The sequence below is a fragment of the Falco punctatus genome (assembly GCF_963210335.1).
Source record: "Falco punctatus genome assembly, chromosome: 4".
Classification (NCBI taxonomy): domain Eukaryota; kingdom Metazoa; phylum Chordata; class Aves; order Falconiformes; family Falconidae; genus Falco; species Falco punctatus.
The window spans coordinates 84,401,113-84,423,462 of NC_137583.1; the positions used below are offsets into that span (position 1 = coordinate 84,401,113).

General features: G+C 42.3%; 1 protein-coding gene across 6 annotated transcripts in view; it reads left to right on the plus strand.

The window, feature by feature from the left end:
- The first annotated feature begins 5,431 nt into the window (after window positions 1–5,431).
- The window catches only part of ITGB8 (integrin subunit beta 8), a 69,388-nt gene continuing 52,469 nt past the window's right edge, over window positions 5,432–22,350 (plus strand). For 4 of the 6 annotated variants that reach the window (XM_080385211.1, XM_080385210.1, XM_080385212.1 and 1 more), the window contains exons 1-2: window positions 5,432–6,614; window positions 20,919–21,004. In XM_080385211.1, the coding sequence (XP_080241337.1) occupies window positions 6,485–6,614; window positions 20,919–21,004 (216 nt within the window). In that variant the 5' untranslated portion in view covers window positions 5,432–6,484. The remainder of the gene's footprint in view (window positions 6,615–20,918; window positions 21,005–22,350) is intronic. The other 2 variants (XR_013927752.1, XM_080385213.1) reach the window with 1 other exon arrangement.

Sequence of the window (22,350 nt, forward strand, 5' to 3'; positions counted from 1 at the left end):
TGAGGAAGAATATAAATGAAATGAAAATGAAAAATGAAAATTTTTAAAAAAAGGAAAAAAGAAAAATTAAAAACCCCGAGGTGTAACACAGTCACTTGATTTGCACCTAAGCTGGCTCTCAGCAGTAAGTGGTGGTTACATACCTTTTTCAAGTATCAGAGAGAAAGGTAGGAGACAGGCAACAAGAACAGAAGTAAAAGGGTGGAGGTAAAAGAAGAAAGTAACACAAGGAGTGCCAGTGTACTGTGGACAGTTTCAGCTTGCAATAATACAAAAAAAAAAAAAACCCAAACCTGATAAAAGTCCATATCTGCTGCTGAACTTCACAGTGGCTGTTGCTGCTCTGAGAAATGAAAATAATATTTGCTTATGTCACAAGCTGTCCTTTGATATGTGTATTTTCAGAGGAGTTCAGCAGCCTTAGTGTCTGTGGATCTACACCTAAACCTATCAAGAGGAAACCTGGCCTTCACCCATCCTCTGTGGAGCTGGAAACCCATACAGTGAGCATCAAAACTGTAATGACTGTTTTGGGGTAAGATGCAGTCCTTTGTGAATATGAAACTAAGTAAAATGATATGCTCTGCATTCTCTGATAGTCATTGAAGGAAAAGAGGCAAATGGCACAAAGATTAGTAACACAGGGTCTGGTCTTCGGTCCTTCAGGCAAAAGTCCTACTGAAATAAGGTTAATGAAGTAACCTATCTGGCTACTGCTCTTCTATCCTATTCCTTCCAGAAATCAAGCTGCAGTGTCTGTAAATCTGTGATGTGATATCTGGAAAATATTAATGACAGCATTTAGAAGAACCCCAGGTAAATTTTATACTTTAAACACAGGCCACAGGGGAGCTCTTTCTGAAGTCAGAAAGGCTGTCAAAGCACACCACAAGTTTATTTGTCAAAAGGAAGAAAACACTTCTATCTCAAATACCAGTTCCGTCACATAAAAAAGCATAGTGGAAGTACCGAAAAATATCAAGTGTAACAGTGTTCTTTAAAACTCTGCATGTGGCAACAGCTAAAATGTTCTTCTTTTAGAATACAGCTGTTCAACTGAATATACTGCTGGGGTTTTTTCAGTAAATACTTCCAGAACAAGATTATTTGAGCATTTCAGTAAACAACCCCAGGCTTCAACCACTTGTTACAATACATGGGTTTATGCTTTTGAGCATCTTTGTTGGATTATATAGATAATTTCTTATGCTTGCTTGTCTCTAGAAAAATCATCCTACCCTTTCCGAAACAGAGGAGAAGGACACCTTCACTGAGGCCCCCCCTCAACGCTAATTTACAGATCAGCTGTCTGTACTACAGATGTCCCTGGAAATCAGTGTCTGTATAGATCTTAAACCATTGGTTTTCACCTACTAAACCCTAAACAGTCTGATACCTTCTCACCTGAGAAGCTACTACTGTCTCTGTCTCAACTGCATGCTGACCATTTTGGTTGAGAATCCATCTGCATTGCAATTTTTTTTTCTTGCAATGGTGTGAAATATCTCAGGTCTATTGTCTTACAACACACACTTCTGGGAAGCACTGAAGCACACACGATCAAGATATGGAATTTCTGGAGGACTACATACTCTATTTTTTAATATGCAAATTTTAGAATTCAATTGGTTATATAAGAAAATAAGGGAATTGTACCGCTGGGGTTTTGCAAGTAATTCTCTACAGAAGAGCAGAAGGGAGGAAATATTGCTGGCACTTAGACCAGGAAAAAAATCATCTGATAGTCAAACCCACACAAAGAAATCTTGAATAAGAACAACAGTCAGACACAATATACACAAGTCACCAGGCTGAACGTATGAAAAATAGAAGGTGTTATTCCTCCTGTCTCTGTATAACATTGACCAAACTGTAAAGTGTTGAGAAGGTAAATGCAAAAAGGTAACACTTCAGATGTTGCCAGATTGCTTCATACAGGCCTACTGAAGCCACTGGAGTTGCAAACCCAAGTAAGATTTGTAAGCCCACATGAAACGCCAATGTGAAATCAATGGAAGCCTTAATGAAAAAACTATTTAGAGTATTGGTCATTTTGGATTATTGTTTTTCTTTAAAATGCACAATTCTCTCCTTGTGCCATGTGCATCAGGAAATTCAGTAACATGGACTGGTAACTAAGGTAGGTATTAATGAAAAAATAATGGAAAATACTACTTGGGGGAGTAAATATTGTTTTGAAAGCTGACATTACAGTTTTACAGTGAGAACTGAGCCTAGAAATGAGAAACAATGTGCATAGTTTTAATGTCTTGTATTTAAATGCATCAAAACTTTGTCAAAATTATATAATTATATTTTATCAAAACTTTTGTATACTGCATTGGGCAGCTGGAATTTTATGTAGCATTTTACTGGATATAAAAACCAGCATAGGTGGATCATTCATAGTCCACACTGCTCAGGGAGAGGCCCATAACACCTTGACAATCTGTTTCTTGGGAACAGCTATTGACTTTGAATTGTTCCATCACTTGAAATTGATGGGTTATGAAAGATTTGCAAAATACACTGACTTTTTTTATATGAAACAGATGCAATTTAGATGCAAGTTTTGTGTAAAAAAAAGAACCCAACCTATAGCAAATGCAATTGTATCTGACAGGCAAGCGTGTGATCCTTTGATTTAGTTATACAGCAAAGAAATACAATTTGCATGTCAGTAGGATCAAGTGAAGCAACCAAATCCACAACTACTGTACTCCAGCAAGATTTTAACTTACTAAAATGGGGAAGTAGGAGGAAAGTGCAATTAATCTAAGTATACGAAAATGCTTTCTATGGGGATTTTAATCATGTCTAGAATGCCATGATAATGTAAGAAATCACGTGACAGGCTAATGAACACATAATGCATTTTTGATTTCAAAAAAGTTTTGATATTAGCAGTTGTGAAACACCATCAATCTTCCCTTTGCAATCTCGGTTTGGACTCTCCCCCTTGAAATGGCACATCAAAGATAGTTGGAAATATTCAACCAAAAAAGGAACATGTTTTTTGTAAGAAATGCTTTGGGTTTTTTGACTCTAGTGAACACTCATTGTAGATGCAACATTTTTAAAACTGTTTCCTGAAAAGAAAGGCTATTCACCAGCACTGTAATAGAAAATTATATTTTGTTTTCAATAAAGCAAATGTAAATACTGGAAAGAAACCACAGTTATAACACTTCAAGAAATTTTGTATACATACAATATAAGAACAGAGAATTACACACTTTACACCATAAAAATTCATTAAAAAACCTAGAGTGGAAAAAGCCCCACAAGGCCCAACCAGCCCTCTGCTCAACCATGTCCAATTAGATCAGGCTGCTCAGGAACTTGTTCAGCTGAGCGTCAAGTATCTCCAAGTATGGGGATCCACAACCACATTACTTCAGACATTCATGGCCCTGTGGATAGGACAATGGACTGAGACTTAAATCCAGTTCCACTGGTCTTAAACTCCTTGCTACGTGTCTTTTATGCAACCCTAGAGATTCAGTTTTTCCACTTGCAAAACCAGAATTATTCAAATCTCCCGTGTAATGTTCTCTGAGATGCAGCTTACATCATTGCATTATAAACACTGTCTATACAACAATATATTCAAAGATGCTATTGCTGCAAAGTAAATATTTTTAAGTCTTTGTATTTCACTATGGGAGGAACGAAGCTAAAGAAACAGGGAGAAGCTGCATTTTACATAAATCAGTAGAATGCTCTGAATATTTACAGTGACCTCAACCCATAGAGGCCTCAGCTATTGGCACCTTCAGCTCTTGGCTTTGTTACTGCTGATACTGGTGGCTTTTACTATTCAGGGTGCACAGCTGTCACCCAGTACTGGCATCCTTTACATTATGTTCTCAGTGTTTAAACTAATGACTAAAGTGTTGTTCTGGTTACTTATTCTCAGATTTTTTATGAAAACTATCCATTTTTTTTTCTTCCACGTTAGACAGCAGGTATTGTCTTTCTGCCCAGAATGCCAAATCCCTAGATGTCATCCTCATCAGGAGTAGTGCCTGTAAGGACTCTGTTTCCTATTTGCATGGTAAACAGCCTATGCTTAGAAATTCACAAGATACTTCATGCTGTTGAAGACAGAGCCATTTTCTGTACAATGCTTATGATAATTTAAGGCCTGATAAAGAGATTCATACAGAACATATCCATATGGAGTATTAGCTGTATTCTTCCTCCCATCAGCATTACTGAAGACTATGCAGGTAAAAATCTCAAAGCAGAGAGACCTCAGTTTCAGTGACTTTTGCTTCTGCTGGGACTTTGCTTAAAGATATTTCCCCAAATTTCTTTGTCTCATCCTGGAGCCTTTTTTCCAGATACATTTGAATCACTATGAATTTGCAACATTGTGACCCAGGAGTTCGACATAGTGTCAAACAGGAATAAATTGAGTTTAGCTCATCTGCCACAAGTGCATTCATTTCAGAAAATTGCACCCAACCGAGCTGTCATGGGACCGGTAGCTCACCACTTACACAGTTTGAAATTGTGACCTCTGAAATAAGAGCTTTTAGGTCAAGAATGCCACAATATTTGAAGTCACATAGATGCTACCCTATCCCGTTACCATCACTGCACATGGCTTTCTCACATCCTATATCCCTATTTGGGCCGTGGTCGCTTGAGGAATGACACTCGAATGTCTAAAAAGGGGGGATTTTACAAAGATGAAGCAGATATATGATACAACACTTAAAAACTCCCAAGAGTGGGAGTGTAGGACTGCTCCATTGCCATCTCTTCCTCAGCAGCCTTGAACAAACCCAGTGTGCATTTGGTTTCTGACCTCTGACATGCAGATGATAAACCACCCTTATCTCAGCCCCGCAAGGTTAGCACAGGATCTGAAAATGCTTCAGCAGCCTTTTATTCACAAAGCCTGTGAAGCAGCAGTGTACTTCCACTGGTTGCATTTGCATGATTTATGAACGTTGTACCCTGCACGGGCAAACCTGAACGCTGCACTGAGACACTATTTTGGGATCCTGCGCACTGACAGCTGTTGGGTAGCAACAAAACGAAGCGAGACGGTTACCGCGGGCTCGGCGCTCGGTCCGGAGGCCCCGCGGCCGGCACACCTGCCCCCGCGGCGGGGCCCAGCGCCCAGCCAGGCCCGGCCCGGCCCGCCCGCCGCCGCCCGGCAGGCCCAGGTGCCCGGTGCGCGAGGGGTGCGGGGAAGCGGAGCAGGGCCGGGCGGTGCGGGCGGGCTGGAGAACGCACCTAGGCCCGGCGGGGCTTTCCTGGCCCGCACGGCGAGGTACTTTCCGCCCGGCCCAGGGCACGGTTAACCTTTGCGTTACTCCCACTTCGCCCGGAGGGGTGGAAACTCCGAGCAGAATCTATTCGGGGAGAGCGACAGGAGCGATTAAAGGCGGGGAGGTGTTTTTAGGTAACACGAAGAACTCGGAGGCGGCGGGGGCTGAGGGGGAGCGCTGCGGCCAGGCGCCGTGCCGGCCCGGGGAGGGGGCGCCCGGCGGTGTTCCTGAGGTCGGGGGCAGCGACGGGGGGCGCGAGGGTGGCAGGAGCGAGCGCTGGCGGCGGCCGGCTTCCCACGGCGGGGGGGCAGCACCCGCCGGCACGGCCGAGGGCTGCTGACAGGGTCGCCGTCCGCCGCACGGGGCCGAGAGGCGGCTGGCGGACGCCGCAGCACCGCGTCCGAGGCCTTCGCCCGCCTCCCCGCGGCGAACCACAGCCGCCGCGGAACAAAGAGGCGCGGGCGGGCGCAGTGACTTCACCGCCGGGCTCGGCCCCGCCTCCGCCCGCCCCCGCCGCGGAACCTGCCCCGCTGCCGTCTCCTAGCAACGGGGGGGGACCCGCGGGCCCGGCGCGCACCGGCCGCGGCGGGGCCCGGCGGCTTCGCGGGCGGCCTGGGCGGCAGCGGCGGCGCATCGCCGCCGGCCGCGCTCCCGTGCCCCCCTCCCAGCGCCCCGGCCCCGCGGCGCGGAGAAGCGGCCCCGGCAGCGGCTCGGGACGGCGGCGGGCAGCGCCCACCTGGCGGCGCGGCGCCCCGGCGGGGCTGCGCGGCGGGGACGGACGGGGGAGGCGGGGACAGCCGCCGGGCGGTTGTTTCCCCGAGCGAGGTGCGGGGCCTCCGCCGCTCCCCGCGCGGTGCCGAGTGCCTCCCCGCGGCTGGGCCGGGCGGGCGGCCGCGCGCCATTTGCGCGCCGTGCTGGAGGCGGATGGAGGGAGCCGCTCTCCGCGTTCGGCCGCGGCCCCGCCGCCGCCGGGGGGCCGCCCTTGGCGGGGCGCGGGGGCGCGGCGGGCGCTGCCCCTGAGATGCGGCGGCCCGCGCCCGCCCCGCCGCCGCCGCGCGCCCTACCTGTGCCGGGCCCGCCGCCGCCCCTCCCCCGGCCCCGCCGCCGCCCCCGCGGGGGCCGGGACTGAGCGCGCCGCGGCGCCGAGACACGGCCGCGAGGAGAGGGCGACGGAGCGGGAGCGGTGCCGGCCGCGGCGCATGATGTGGGTGCCGCTGCTGGCGTGCCTCGCCGCGGGGATCGTCTCCGTGCCCAGGTGCCAGCGCGGTCCCGGAGCCCTCCTGGGGGCGGCCCGGCTGCTGGCGGCCGTGCCGGGACTCTGCCAGCGCCGTAAGTTGCCGAGCCCCTCGGGCTGCTCGCCGTGCCCGTGGCCGGCTGGGGTTGTGGTTGGGCTCGGCTTTCGCGCGGGGTCCGTGCGTGGGCGGAGGGCACGGCCGGCCGAGGCGGCTGCCCCCGGGGCACACGCGGTCGCTGCGGGCACCCGCCGCCCCGGCCGGCCGGGCGGAGCTGCCGGGCGGAGGGTACCTGCGGGCAGAGCCGGGCTGGGGCGGCTGGGGCGCCGCTAGTGCCCGGGACTTGGCTGTCCATCCCGGGAGCGCCCAGCCTCGGCGGAGCCGTGGCAGCTCCCCGGGAGCGTGGGGAGCCACGGGGAGGGTCGCACTCCAGGGTGCTGCGGGTCCTGAGGTGCCCGGTCACCCTCTGCACGCGCCCGAGAAGCAGCAGACAGACGCCCCCCGGCGGGTCACAGGCTGCGGATGGGCAGTTCTCAGGGATGAAAACACTCGGGTTTACATCATTGGTACGGCATTTAGCGGCAGGGTTTACAGTGGTTAAAAGGGTTACGGGAAGGATCAGCTCTTTACCTTGGTTTACGTGCGTGCTGACAGTTCCCCGGGAGCTCTGGCACTGGTGCTGGCAAAGGCTCCGGTAAATGTGGGTACCCCCTCAAACTGTGGAAGGGCTTCTCAAAGCACCGGGCAGCTGTTTTGATGCCTGCAGGCTGAGAGGAGTTCCTGCGAACGTACCTTAGATCGTACGGCAGCTGATCAGACGCGGCTCTCAGGTTCGTCAAGTATTTCACGAAGGATCCTGCTTAACTGGTGGTGGTCAGAAAAGCAGATCAAGTTCTCAGTCACCTTTCCTCATTTTTCTTTTTCCCCTTGTGGAATAATGGCATATTCCAAGTTTAAGCCTGGAGTTAATTTAAAATGTTAACATGTAACCTCTAAAAATAAGATTTACAATGGGAACAATGTATTAGTCTTAAGTTCTTTATTGCATATGTGACAAATTCATGCCTAATTCAGTGGGCTTTGCCCAGTGCTATTATAAACAATGGAATAATTTGTTAACTTTCGTAGGATAATTTATTTTGCTTTTTTGGCTTCATCTTTTGAATTCAAAACCAAACTAAATGTCAATAGGAAAAATAAAATATAATATTATTACATTTTTATGAAACATGACTTGTATTTAGTATCCCGGATTCTTTTCTATGCAGTGTAATTGAGTTGAAAGGCTAATTGAAACTTTATGGAGAGGATGTTTTTGGTGCCTGAGTGCAGTGTTGTGCTGGCTCACGAATGTAGCTCCTGGGTACACAGTAGTGCAAATGATGCATCAGAACAGAATGCCTGCAGGGGAAGATTGTGCATGGGGCTTTTGCGCCAAAGGATGCTTGGTCTCTTTGTTCTGCTTGACAGTGAAAATATACATGGGTGATACGTCATGGGTTACGTGTTTATTGTGACAACAGCTCCCAGACTGGGCAGACCATAATTCTGATAGACCTTGTTTTTTCCTTTTCATTTGAAACCTCTGCTAATTCATGAAAGCTGAAAGTCATACTTAATTCTTTCCTTCACACATAGCCACTGTACGGGCTAGACCCACAGCTGAAGCAAGAAGAGGGGTTTATTTTGTTTTTCTGTGAAGGAACACATGAAAATTTTCATTCTTACTGTTGTGTGCTTTTTACTTTTGGTTGTGATAGCTCAGTCAACCACTGCAACATCACCTGGATTCTTTGAACTTACGCAGACTGCTCTGAGAGACTGCGCAGCAGCCCCATGTACAGCTAAATAGCACAGCTTTGTTGAAGCAGCAACTCCTCTTTGCTTCTGCGTTGACAGTGCTGGGCATGGAGAAGAGCATCATGCTGTTCCTGTGCCATTAGCAACTTCAGTTTATTTATGTGCAGAGTTGGCAGAATCTGCGTATCTGTTGCATTGAATCTCCAGTCTAAAAGAGACTGGAATGAATATGAAATGTACATGGAACTCAAATTTATTCATTCTTGTTGGAGCATTTGTGGCTCTGCTAATAGAAATATGGACGGTTTGATGCTACCTGAAGTATTTGTTCTGCAGACTGCAATTTCAGATGTGAATTACTGCTTGGGGATAAATAAAGGTAGAATTTGGTCTCAGGTTTGGAGTTACGAGGAGCACAAAAGGAAATCTCACAATGCTGTGGAGTTGCAAGCCCCGAGTTACAGGTTCTGTAAGCTCAGATAAAAAGGTTAGTGTTGCCGCCTTCTACAAAGGGTCCCTTGTTCAGTAAGTCTCACCAAAGGGAATTTGCAGTTTACTAAGCCAACAAAAACAAATACCTGACATAAGAATGGAGCTAGTTCCATAGTGATTTCTACAGATCCCAAATTTATATTTGAACACTAAAATCTGACAGATTCCTAAAGATGTAAACCAGTGAACTGAATAAAAGCTGAATTCTACAGCGAGAGCACATGTATGCATTGTGTTAACCAGTTGTGTAAGTGCGCGCTTCAGTGGAGACAGTCAGTTCCTTTGCTTTATTCAGAAACTAAACTGTTGAAACTCTATAGTTTTTATCTGCTGTATAAGCACATGGAACATGTAGGGCTTAAATACTGAGGAATGACAGTTAACAGAGGACATTGGTTCAGATCTCAGCAGTGTCCTAAAACCAGGTTTTACATATATTAAAATCTGAAAACTAAGGTATTTCGTGCTTTCAGAAATACTAGGCGGTCATTCCTGTGTGAAGCTCAAGTAAACATTTTACTTGTAATATGCACACAGGGATGGGATGTCATGGAAATCTTTATCCCTAATTTAAGAGCTGAACACAGTCACATAAAAATTCTGTGACGTAGTCATGGTTGACAAATCTCTTCACCCTTTAAAAGTTGATATTTTCAGTTGTCTTTAGAGTGTCATTTGGAAAGACCAGTTAGGGGTTTTGGGAAAACAGAGGAACTGTGATCACGGCAGGGACAACGGTTAATTGATTTATCCCAACAGCATGACTTCTGATGCCAAACAGATTCATTAACAATCCCTCATCTGGATATTTGGTGTTTTGCCAGTGGTCATGTCAGATTTTCATGCGTGTTCCCTCTAGTTCAAAAGTTTCATGAATCATTACTCTGTTAGTTCTCAAAGGAATAGGAAAAGCCATTTAAACCACCCATGGAAGAATTGTTTTTGAAGAGGGGTGGTCAGGAAAAGTACCTGCACACACAAAAAAGTGAAATAAATGATACATCATGGTAGCTTTAACTGGTGCTTGATTTCTCTTCTGTGATGGCCCATTTCCTTTTGGGACTCAATGGAAGAAGCTGTGGTGTATGGGATAGTCAGCACTGAGAGGGTTCTACTTTGCCTAAAGGCTTAAAACCATCCAAGAAGAGAAAACCCTGTTTTAATTTCCTGAGTCTGTGTGGGTGATCTGCACCCTAGGGTTATTGGACCATCTTCAGGAAAGCCAACCTGGGTGTTTGAGAGGGCTGTAGGTGCAGTTCTGAGGAACAGCGAGGGGGAGGTTTGCTTCTCTGCACATTGCCCGAGGAGCATATGATGCCATGGTATGCATAAATTTGCTTTGCAGATTGTACACTTCTCATAATATATTGCAATTTCATGTTTCTTTAGGGGGTTTATGTGGTAGGGTTTTTTTTATTTTATGGGTTTTGCGAGTTGAATGATACTGGTGGTTGCATGTATAGTATATACAATGCTTACATACTACAGATGTCTGATATGGGGTGAGACTGGGAAAAGAGAGGAGATGGGCACTTTACCACCTTAGAAGAGCAATAACCTTGCTCTTGGTGCTCTGCAAAGGTTGTCTCTATGTCATTTAGAACATGCTGTTGCTGCAGAAAGTTGTGAAGGCAGACTGAAGATTGCATGCAGCAAGAATATTCTGTATAGCAGTTTGAAGAGGCAGCAGCTTCTTTTCTGGCCCTTAAACTTTAAAGGTCTGGAACTGTAACAAATGAGTAAGCAGGCATTATACCCCATTATTCAAGAGGCCTGAATGAATAAATTTGATTTTCCGCAAAAATACAATCTAAGTTTAATTTACCTCCCCATAGCATCAGAAAGATGTCAGAATGTGAGCTTTGTGGAAGCTTAAGAAAATCTTCATCAAGTGAGCCCTCATCTGGTTGTATGTTCAACAAGAGACATTAAAACGTCAGATTATAATCTACTTTAGCCTTCACAAAGTGCATAAATGCTGGTAATATTTTTCAAGTCCCTAGGAATGTCATAATGACATGTCCATGTTAATTGCGTCTTGAATCTGGGACAATTTAGTATTAGATTATAATACTAGATACAAATTAGTGTTAGCTACTAATCAACGGTAGGAAGTATGAGAAGAGAAACGTAAGATACTACATGTAAAATTTGTGTAAGTTGACTTGGGTGCTGATATTTATCAAGACTTTTTCACAAAGATTAATCATTATTTTGGGGAGTAAGTCTTTAGTTAGAAGCTAGGGATCTCACTTTAGAACAGGCCTGTCATAAGAAACATTAGCCTTATTGTACAAATGAAATTACATACATACAGGATTTATTATATTTGTGACCAATATACATGTTAAAACCTGCATATAGCAAACCCGTACTTTTTTAGTATCAACATAGGTGTATCTTAGGTTGTGGTTGGGATTTAATGGGTTCTGTCAGGGTAAGGAGGACAATGGAAGCGGAATGGCTTTGTGTCCTGAGCTTTAAAGTTTGCTTGATGTTCTTCCATTAATGACACTAAAATTATATGTCATACTTTCAGGACTCATATATAGACTGTCCTGTGCTTTTACTGTAACTGTAGTGCAGGCATTTTGGTATAAAACTGGCTTCTCAAGTTGAATGTACTGGAAAAAAATATATCTAGAAAATAATATCAATTCCTTTGTGTTAATAAACTTGTTTGGGTTTTTTTTAAATCAAATTCTTAAGGCCTTGTTGTTTCATTTTCTACTTATGTCCTCCCTTCTAGCAAAATATATCTTCAAAGCTCCTGTATGTGTACATCACTAATCGCTGACTTCCGTCTAACCAGTGGAAAGATGTAATACTTCCTTCTGATCTGCTTAAATAGGCATAATTTATTATGGACAAAGTAGGATATGGTCTGTTATTCTTTTCTAAGCACTTGAACTTTATTAAAAGATTTGTTTTTTTTTTTCTTTTGGTGGTTTACATAAATGGACTTGGGCTATTTAGTTTAGCTTTTGGGAAGGAGGTAGGGCTGTAATGAGTGAGTTCACTGTCCACTGTAATGGAACCTTTCTTCAAGAAGAAAAGTAAGCTTCTTGCCAGTCATTCAGGATTCTCCCTTGTTCTGGTGGCAGAACAAGAATAACTCCTTGAGCAAAATGTTTCAGGATGATCAAATTTACAGCATTAGAAAGTTGCCAAAAAGCAACTTCTAGTTGAGACTATATATTTGCCTAAATGGAAAAATTTGCAAAGCTCATAATTGACTTTTTTCTTCATATGTTTCTATGGTTCCCATGACTTCATTGTCATATGCCTGCAGTGACTTTTTCCTATTACCTGTGGTGACAGTAATGCATCTAAAGTATTTATATTATCAAAAGATACTAAGAGATTTGAACTACAGTTACTGAGCAGGAAAATTATGCAGCTTCTGACAGGTGGAATGATTTTTCTTGGGTGCTCATTTTTATTGTTCTTCAGGCCCCTTCTCTGCCTGTTGACTTGGAATTTGTTAGAAGCAGTATTTCATTGGGTTCAAATCTTGAAAAATTAAGTATTTTTGGTATTGTGCTGTTGTAGCTTTGTTATGAATATAGTCACATGATATATGGTGGCATCACAAAAGTAGTCCAAGTCTGATTAAATCAGTAACAGCCCTTTCCAAATTAAATTCTATTCCTTCTCGGTGTTCAAGGGCACTCGGTTAAGTGAATTCCAGTTGTTCTACTGTACTTAAGAGTACAGTTTATTTCCATGTCATCTCTGCAGGGTGACAGGAGTTAGTACTGTGCTGGGGGTAACTTGCTTCTCTCAGATGGGAACTTCTTGCTGGAAAGCTGAACCGAGAGCCCATCTTCTTGTACAGACAGAGCTCCCAGGAGATAAGAAAACTTGAGAAAACTTACACTCTGGCACAAACGATGCAAAATTACCTAAATAAAACTAATGACATCAGCAAGCATGCTCTTCTAATCTAAGCAAAACTGTTGGATCGCATTTTGCTGTTGTGGCATTACTTCAGAATATTAAATAAACTGCTACCTGTTTAAAATCTTGAATTTGCATGTTTGAAGGCTGTCCCTTACAGAGCATTTAAAGTGCACCTGCAGACCATACACATATGTGAATATTTACTTGCAGAAGCTTGCATTGAAACAGTATGTGTGCACCAGTAATTACAGTTACTATGTGAGTCTGCATATTTTATATCCTGTAGTCATGTTTTGTGTAATCTTCACTCCAAATTTTACAAAACTAACAGGCTTATATAAACCTAAAATGGGGGTTGGCCAGTGTCTGTTCCTAGGTAGGTATCGTAAGAGTTTCATTTTTTTGTTTTGCTTGTGAACAATGCATGTATCTCATATTTGAGAAATTAATTTCTCAGTAGTCTATTAGAAGATTTTTGTGTTCATCCGTTTTTTATCTATATATTCAGAAAAGCACTGTAGTTTAACTCACCTTTGAAGGCTTTTAATTCAGCTGTTAATCATCAAATGGGTTCTTAGGCTTTTGTGGTGTTTTATCACACAGGTAGTTAAGATGTGACATATAATGTTTCTGCATTCAAAGAGTATAAAAGTAACAAAAATAATTTAGAAGAAATCCCAGAAAGTTTTTACCACAGTCCATTTGTCTCAGGGCCAATAACCATGTTTGGAGGTTGAAAAACCTACTGAAAAGCGAATTACTGAAATAAAAAATAATAAACACCAAACACTTTGTATTCCAGAAGGCAATTGCATTTTTTAAATAGCCCTGTTGAATAAATGTTCCTCCCAAACTTGTGCACTACCTACTACGTAGAAGTCCTTAAGGAGTAGTGGTTATCATCTCTGATACCAGTCTTAGCTTTTATTTAATATTCCTGAGGTTTTCTCATTGTGAGTGTAAACGATGTATTATGTCTTCAATGTTTTGTTTTAACCCTGACATGTCTTCCTAATACACAGATGTGCACAGGTTTTGGTTTGGGGCTTTTGGTTTGTTTCATAAAAAAACTTGTGTAGAAGCACAATTTCGTTATCATTTTGTGTTCAGAATTGAGGGACTGCTTCCATTAGGTTTTCAGGTTTGACAATTACAGTCTGAAATGCAAGTAAGTTTGTTCCAGTTCACCATGTATGCAGCTAAAAGTAAGTGTAGCGAGCTGTTTGCATTGCTGTGGGCTAAGAACCTGTGGATGAGATGGTCTATGGTGACACTTCTTGGGAAGAAATAGCTCTGAGCTGTTGCTGATCCTCTGCACTGCTTCTGGGTTTGTGCAGGAGGAGGTGTACTGGTAAGCTCTTACGGGGCAGAGAGCAACAATTTGGAGAGTACTACATCTGCAATAGAAAGGTAGATTAGGGAGGCGACTGGGGGCTGAGGGCCTGGTTTGAGGAGGTGAGGTATAGAAGATGGTGGGAGATACAGCTTGGGCTTGTCTTTTATTCAAGGTTGAACTTAAACAGGCAAAAAAAGTTGTGTCTACCTTTATGTTCATCATGACCTCATATTTAGGTAAAGACTTTATAGCAGACACAGGAATATACTGGCTACTCTACGTTGTTGATGTGCTACCTGCTAGCACTGCTTACCAATACACCAGAAATTAAATTCGCAATGAAATAATACTGCAGTGGCCATTCCAGGCTTTGCTCAAGCAGCAGGACTGTATCCAAGCTGGCCAAGTCCAAGGGAGATTCTAGCAGCTGAAAATGACTCAAGTATAATGACTCCTATGCCTGTGTTCCATCCCAGGAAACAAGGGAATTAACACAGCTCTGCACATCCTGAAGTTCCCTCTAAATCAAGGGATTTAATAAAAAAAAGATTTAAGCTCTCTAGTTCCATGTGCTTTGCATTTTTATTGGTGGAAAGCTGTGCAAACAGGACCATCAAACCTGTGCCATAAAAGCTAATGGCTGTGGGAAATGAGTCTCTCCTAATGATGAAATCAGAGTAAATTGTCCTGTATGTTTTTATTTGCAAGAGACAGAACAGGTTGGTTTCAGAAGCCGAATAGTCTTTGACTCATTGTTTGCAGCCATGGATTGCATCAACAAAATTTAACCATCTCCTGTAAAAGCAGGAAGTTTCTTAGAAAGGAAAGGCTAAAATAAAGTTGGCCAAGAAACATAAATTGTGTTGTGAAAAAAATCAAGGTTACAATGCTTGTTTTCATTCTGTATTGCGGCTTGGGAACAAAGTCAGTCAGGAGTAGTCAATAGCTCTGTCTCGCCCAGTCAAGGTCATGTTTGGTGCTGTGGTTTGAATGTTGTGTTTGTGAGTCCTAACTACTGTACCAGTAGCTTACCTTTTCCAAAACGCTGCTATATGCATCTTTCTGACAAAATAAAGAAATCCTCTAAATTGATGTATATGCATGAAAAACTCGACGTTATATGCATCTGCCTGAAGCTTCTCTTCTCCAGGTTTCCCCCTTGAATGATGTCCAACATTCATACAAGTGATGGAACTTCTCAGAAAGATGAGGCTAAGAAAGACACACAGAAGCTCTGAGAGGTGTCAGGATGACCTCCTCGAAGCCTAAAGTCTATATTATTACCTGATTATGGAAGTGTCCATACACTGCTTGGGAGCGCCATCTCCTCATGCCGTTACACAGCAGGCTTCTGATACACTTGCTGTCCTCCAGCGTAAGCTACGACTGACCTTTTCAGCCAGAGCTTTCCTAATGCTGTGTTGACAGAGGTCTCCCCCTTTTCCTCCTCCCCCTTTGCCTTTGCCTTGTTCAGCTGATATCCAGCATCAGTTCTCTCCAGTGGCGTCACTCAGCTTGCACAATGTGCAAGCTTGGTTATTTTGCTGCATAGTTTGCAAAGGCACAAACTCTCATACAATGAGTCAGACTGCGGCATAACTTTGCATTTTGATGGCTTTTTAAATCATTTGTGTAGCTCTCAGTAATGCCTCTCATATTCATAGGGTACTGTGTGTGGTAATGTGAATTAATTGGGGAACCTCAAAACTATCAGGGGGGCATTGGCAGAGTTAGGAATTGGAGCCCATACCAGTCATCAGGACTTGTTTACTAGTGATGCTTTTCATTGCATTATCCAGATGTGCACATATACCTCTTATTTATGTCTCATTTATATCTCTTACTTTCTTTGTAACCACATTATGGTTTATCTCTTGCAATATACTCCATTTTTCTTGATTTCTTATTATTTTTCTTGAATGCCTAGTAGAAAAAAGGTGGTCTAGGGTGTTCTTTGGTTTGGGGTTGGCTTTTTATTTGCTTGTTTGTTTTAATGGAAAGGTGGTTTTTACTCACTGGCCATGTATACAGAAGTGTTTTTGCCTTTACTCACTTGCTACATTTACAGAAGTACTTTTCCAGGGCTCAGGATTTAACAGTGCCAGTCATGTTTTGTACCTTTCTTTTACACTTCTTTTTCTCAGCAAGCACATGTCTCTTACATGCCAAGTTTTGGTTTACTGCTGCTTCTCTTGCTGGTAAACAATATTTTCAAATCAGCTTTTCAGACAGCTTAGCTTCTGTCTGAATAGTGAAACTGAAGTGGACCACCATTACTAGAGAAGTGAAACCAATTAACAAGTCCAGTATGTAATAGAAAAAAGGAAGAGGGAATAAAAGTTGTCTAGTATTTTTGCTCAAGTAATCCTAGACATTTATTATAAAGCATAATAGGTGTACAGTATTAAAGTTGAAATCTCCTTTTCTGGGCAAGGGTGAATACCTCTTAAAGCTGATTTTGAGGCATACCTTGTAACCCTCTTGGAAAAACTGGTGGTGACAAAGTGTGTTTTTAATGCATGGCATGCACACAAGGTGGAGAGAATTATTGCTTGTTTGGGAAAAAGGGGAAAAAAAACCTAATTCCAGGATTAGGTTTTAGGATTGGCAGTTAAAGCAGAGGCACTCATTTTTTCCTTGTAATCTGAGCAACTAAGTGTCAGACACAATTATCACGGAAAAAAATTCCCCCTCTGTAGCATTTTTACAGTCCTTTTCGTTGTATCTGCACATTCAGCCAAAGTGAACTGGAAAGCTGTGTGTTAGCTGGGACAGGTACTGGCTGTCACCTCTGCAGGAGTCATGCTGATTAGTTCCCGAAGACAGAAAGGTGAAGGGAACTGCAGTATACTGCATAAAAGCTGCAGCTTCCCTCATAAGTGATGCTGCACACGAGTTACTGAAGGCCACATGATCTGGGGAGAGGGACAGCCTGGCTGATTGCTGCCCTAGAACAAGATTGGATGCAGAATATAAGGGAAAAGCTCTGCAGAAGCTAGATAATTTCACATCTTCTTGCCTTAGCTAGTGTTCAGTTAGTCTGAAGACTATGGGGTATAAGATGCTAGTTATGTTTTGGCTTTCTCTTTTAAGAAGGCAAGTGGTACACACTCCAAAACCAGCACAAACATGTAGCAACTGTGAAGTTGATATAAATCCGAATTCCTGGCTGTACTTCAGCAAAGTGCTGTCTGCTTGAAAACCTGTTTAACATCCCCTCTCAAACGCCAGTGTGTGTTATTGTTATTCCATCTCTGAGATAAATACCCTGATCACGATAAAGTTATTTTCATAACAGGGAGGCAGGATATGATTATAATACATATGATATTTGTCTTGTCTTGCTGAGAGTTTAGGCTTGCCACACCTGTGATCGCTGTAAATAGCTGCAGTCGTTGGAGCACAGTTGTATTTTCTGGAGGAGGCTGGAAAAGTGCAGTTTAACCTGCTGCACTCACTTTTTATTACATGCGTGTGCCTGTGCAGTTCCCAGTACAAAATCTGGCCCTTGTTGAAAATACCTTTTGGCATACATGAGCTATAACTAAGCCAGTAGAAACTTGCCCTTAGGTTTGGCTGAACAGTAACTCAGTCTTGTCTGGACTCTGTTTTTGGTGAAGTGGCAGGAAAAATGTCAGTTCTTTTTTAAGCCAGCTCATAAAAAAGATGTTTCTTGCGCTAGCATATGATTTTTAAAAGAAACTTAGAAGTTTATACTAAATCAGTTTCAGTTTTAGAGTAGACTTACAACTAAATAATAAGCATGTCCATAAATGTTACTGATATAAGGGACTGTGTACTTGGGAACTACAGTAGTGATGTAGCCAGAGTGTGTCTCGGGCATTAATAAACGTTTTTCAAGTTTCTCTTTATTCCAAAAAAATCAACTTTTTTAGCCAATGGTACCAAGCTCGTCAATTGCCAATCCGTGACTTCATGTTGCGAAAATGGAGCTCTTGAGGCTGGAGAGTTATCAGCAGAGATTTGCATCCAGCAATACTGTGTATCTCATTTGTTAAAGCATTTCTTCTGCCATGATCACATTGAAAATCCAAACTGCATTTTAAGATTCTGCTCTAGCGGTTGAGAAAGACACACACACGCACGCGCGCACACCCCCCCACACACACACACACCACCACCACCCCACACACACTATTTTACCAGACAGTCTGTATTAATAAACTGAAATCAAACTTCAATAAATTCAATAAACCAAATGTACAGGAAAAAAAAAAAAATTGGACAGTTATTCTTCAGTCAGTTTTCCAATGCATCTGGAAATATGGTACAGTTTTTACAGCCATAGGCACATACTATTTTATTATTTTTTTTAGCAAGTGCACGTTACAGTAAGACATTAATGTTTTGTTACATGGTCGATGGCATTTAATTTTGGGAAAAGTGTGTTATGCAGATAGGATTATACATTTTAAGAAAGGAGTCCCAGACATTACTGCAGGAAATTAATTAGGCCAACCTCATTATTTGGTTTACTTTGGTTTACTGATTACTATGAACAGGAATTAATTTGACTTATTCCTTATCTGTGTAGTTAGAAACACAGGTCTCTCATTTTTTTCCTATCAACTATTTATTCTTATCACAACAGCTCTGTCTCTTATGGTGGATGGTAACTTGACCGGTAACTTGAAAGTCCATGTCATCTCCTCCCTGTTTTGCCCCATGGTGGTCTTTAGCCGCTGTTATGCTGCAGATCAGCAGTTCTTATCTTTCCTTGTCCTTTGACACTTTTACTGCATCCATCAATTTACTCCCCTTTTCTTGTAATGCCTTTTATCTCTACTGTCTTTGGTATCAAGCTGAAGATGGGAGTGATGATTCTGTGCCAAGAACAATTACATTCCTTTTATTTTTTCTCCAACAACTTTTTATCCTGTGTCTTTGTGCTTTACCAATACTGTTTAGAAAGGCATCTGTGGCAAGCTGTACAACCCTGTGCGTGTTGGTACCTACCTGGAATCTTCATCTTCTCTCCTGTGGTTTGCGGTAACTTCTTCTGTGGCCTCCAGGTCTGCTCTTCCAGACTGCAGAACATAAAGTGCTGTTGCCATCTTCTTACAAGTGCAAAAATGTTTATTGTGTCAGTGCTGAATGAGCTTGCTCTCATTTCACATCCAAATCAAACTTGCTGTGTTTGTTTTTATAACAAAGAAGAACCTTTTGGATTTTGTCTTCTTTTTTCTGTCCTTAGTGACTCCTCTTTTATTTATCCCTGCCCACCTCTCCCACCTTTTACTCAGTTTTCTCTCTGTTCCAGCACCTTCCTGGGCTGCTTTTCAGCATATTGTTTCTATCATATCTGTAAGAGTTGCTCACCCTGTTATATATTTTTTTTTTTCTCAGATTGCCTGCATAGCAAAAATTGTCAACAGCAGTTTATATAAAATATAAATATATGTCTTACCTTTGAAATGAACAAAATTGCCACAAACATATGTGTTACCAGTATAACGCTGCAATTGTGCTGCACTAGGCCTTTCTATCTTGTTAATACTGATAATGGTATATATGTTGTTGATACTATTAACTTGCAAGCCGTCACTAGTTCTTTGGATCATCAGTTACTCAGAGTGACCTGTTGAGGACTAGCTGTTCATATGGTAAGGGATCTCATCTTTGACTCCATAGGTGACATCAGTTAAATAAAGATATTGTAGTACATGTTAGCCTGATACAGCTTTTTACTATGAGAAGTTGCTCTAATTACTTTGGAAAGAGAAGATGGTTTGCACTACTACAGGTTGGAAAGAAATAGCCTGAGAGAGAGTACATGCAGCCAAAACTTTGGATGAAGAACCTTTCTTCAAACTGTTTTGATGTGATGATATGCACATGATCACAATGGACCAATTAACAGATCTAGACTTTCCAGTATGCAGTAATTCTTTTTTTGTTTGTTTGTTTCCAGTATGTTTTATAATATGCCATGCTGAATATGCCACAAAGCAGTGCTGTTAAACAGCACTGCTACTGTGCTGGGCACTGAAGAGTCATATTATGTGCCTTCCACACAACTCTTGGCAGGCATCTTCTGTTTGGTGTAGAGGCGCATTGGTCTACAAGAGTCTTGTGCTGAAAGGATGCACTAATGCTGACATTCAAATTGAGCTGACCAAGGCCCTCGAAAATGTTCTCTTCTCAATTCCTACTGCCATAGTTTCATAGCAAAGAGTAGTAACTTAAGCAATGACCTATAAAACAAAGATGTGAAAAGAATATAAAGGACTTCACTGGTAGACCTGTTAGTAGACACAATTTTTGCAGTTGTTTAGTATAAAATGATGTGTCTTCAATCTGTGACACACATAATGTTGGATAAATTTGTATTCGCTTCTGAAAAAAAAAAATAATATCTGCCTCTTCTGGGAAACTATTCATTCCAGAAAGTGCAGAGGGGGAATATTTATAGAAGGTGAGAAAATATTTTGGGTTCCATACGGAGTGAATAATGAATAACTCATTCAAGTGTAAATGACTTAAAAGGAAAACATCTATGAAGAGATAAGCTACCTGGTAAATTTTTTTCTATTAGGCAGTAAATCAGCAAGGTACATGCCAAAGATTAACTTTCACTTCAGAATTATTCTAAATCAGGACCTTAAAAATTTGGCTTTGAGAATGGAGTTTCATTCAATCTGTACATACAGTTCTAGACTAGATTAAAAAAAATGCTGCAAGTATTCCTTCACCGGGCTGCCTTTGTTCTGTTTTACTTCTGTTTGGATACATTGTCATCACTCTTAATCTGGTGAAGTAATTTTTGAAATCTTTGTTTAAAATTAGGTATTTTACAATTCCCACATATCATCATAAATCATGAATGTTTGGTTTTATGTTTCATTGCAGCGGAAAACAGATGTGCCACTTCAAATGCAGTAACATGCACAAAGTGTCTTGCTTTGGGTCCGGAGTGTGGATGGTGTGCTCAAGAGGTATGGTGTTTCGCTTATTTACATTTGACTTTATATTTTAGCTGCTTCTGATCTTTATAAAGATAAAAGGCTTTTAAACTGTGAAAATTATAGTGAGAAATAGCAAGAATGTCTTTAAACAACCCCTGGAGAGAGAACGTGAGAAATAGTGTGAAATATATTTTGTTTCCAAAGGAGAAAATACAATCTTTTATTTGGAAAATTGCAGTAATTTTTAAAAAAGTGAGAACTTTTTAATGCATTCCATCTGCTTTGTAGACAGCTTTGGCAGACTTATATTAGCTTTGAGAGTTCAGTAGTTTTTGGCTTCAAAAGCAAAATTACTTATCAGTAATTTATGTTGTCCTCATTATATAACAAAGCAAGTGTATACATACATGCCTATTGCATTTAGTAAAAGGTTTTACTAACAGCGGGGTTAACTTTGACTTCACCATATATTATGACCCTGTCACAAATGGTCGAAATGATCCTTTTCTTATTTTGACACTTGAAGCTGTCAGTTCTGAGACTTATCACAGAAAATAGGAAGAATTATTCTGAAATTGTTATTGCTTTGCAAACTATAAGAATAGAAGAATTTCTGGTTCTGTTTGACAGAAGAAAACAGTTGATTACATGATTTGAAGTAAGGCTGGACCGTTTTAAGCACTTCAGAGGAGCAAGGTGTTGAAGACTATCCCTGGCAATTACAAGCTCATATGCTTTTGAAAGTCACATGCAAATTATCTGTAGTAGCTTTCAGGTTAGCAGAAGAGGTAGGTAAGTTCCTAGAGTGTGCCTGGAGAAGATAAGGGATGTAAGGCACTGGTGTAACTTTATCTGAGGTATTGTGTCTTGGAATGATTAGTCTGCAAAAACATAGGGATAAGTAACACAAGGATGGATAGAGGCATGGAGGGCTTGTTTTGGAAGAACCACCTTAGGGCATGTTTAGATGGCACAATGGATGACAACGTGGAGTGGTCCATTATTGTGCCCTGATGGCCTCTCTTACAGAAGGTACAGTTTTATCCTGCTACATCTGTATTTATCATGGAACAGCACTTGCTAGCTTTCCAGTGCCATGGAGCTGCAGTAGGTCTCCTTCTAACTAGGTGCTCAGATTTGACCAGGTTTCACTTCTGCTCTGCTTCTCTTGTTTAACTTTCCTGTCAACCCTGAGAGCTGTTCACGAAACCCGGGGGGGTGTTCAAACCCTCTGAGACTGCGCTTTGAGAGCTGGTTCACCTACACACGGTCCATAGTTGTGGAATGGCAAATCCCATATTAATGCAGGTGGAAATTTTCCAGAGTAAAGTTACAGGAGCAGTTTTCAGTTTAGCATGCCTGCTTCATTTAAACAA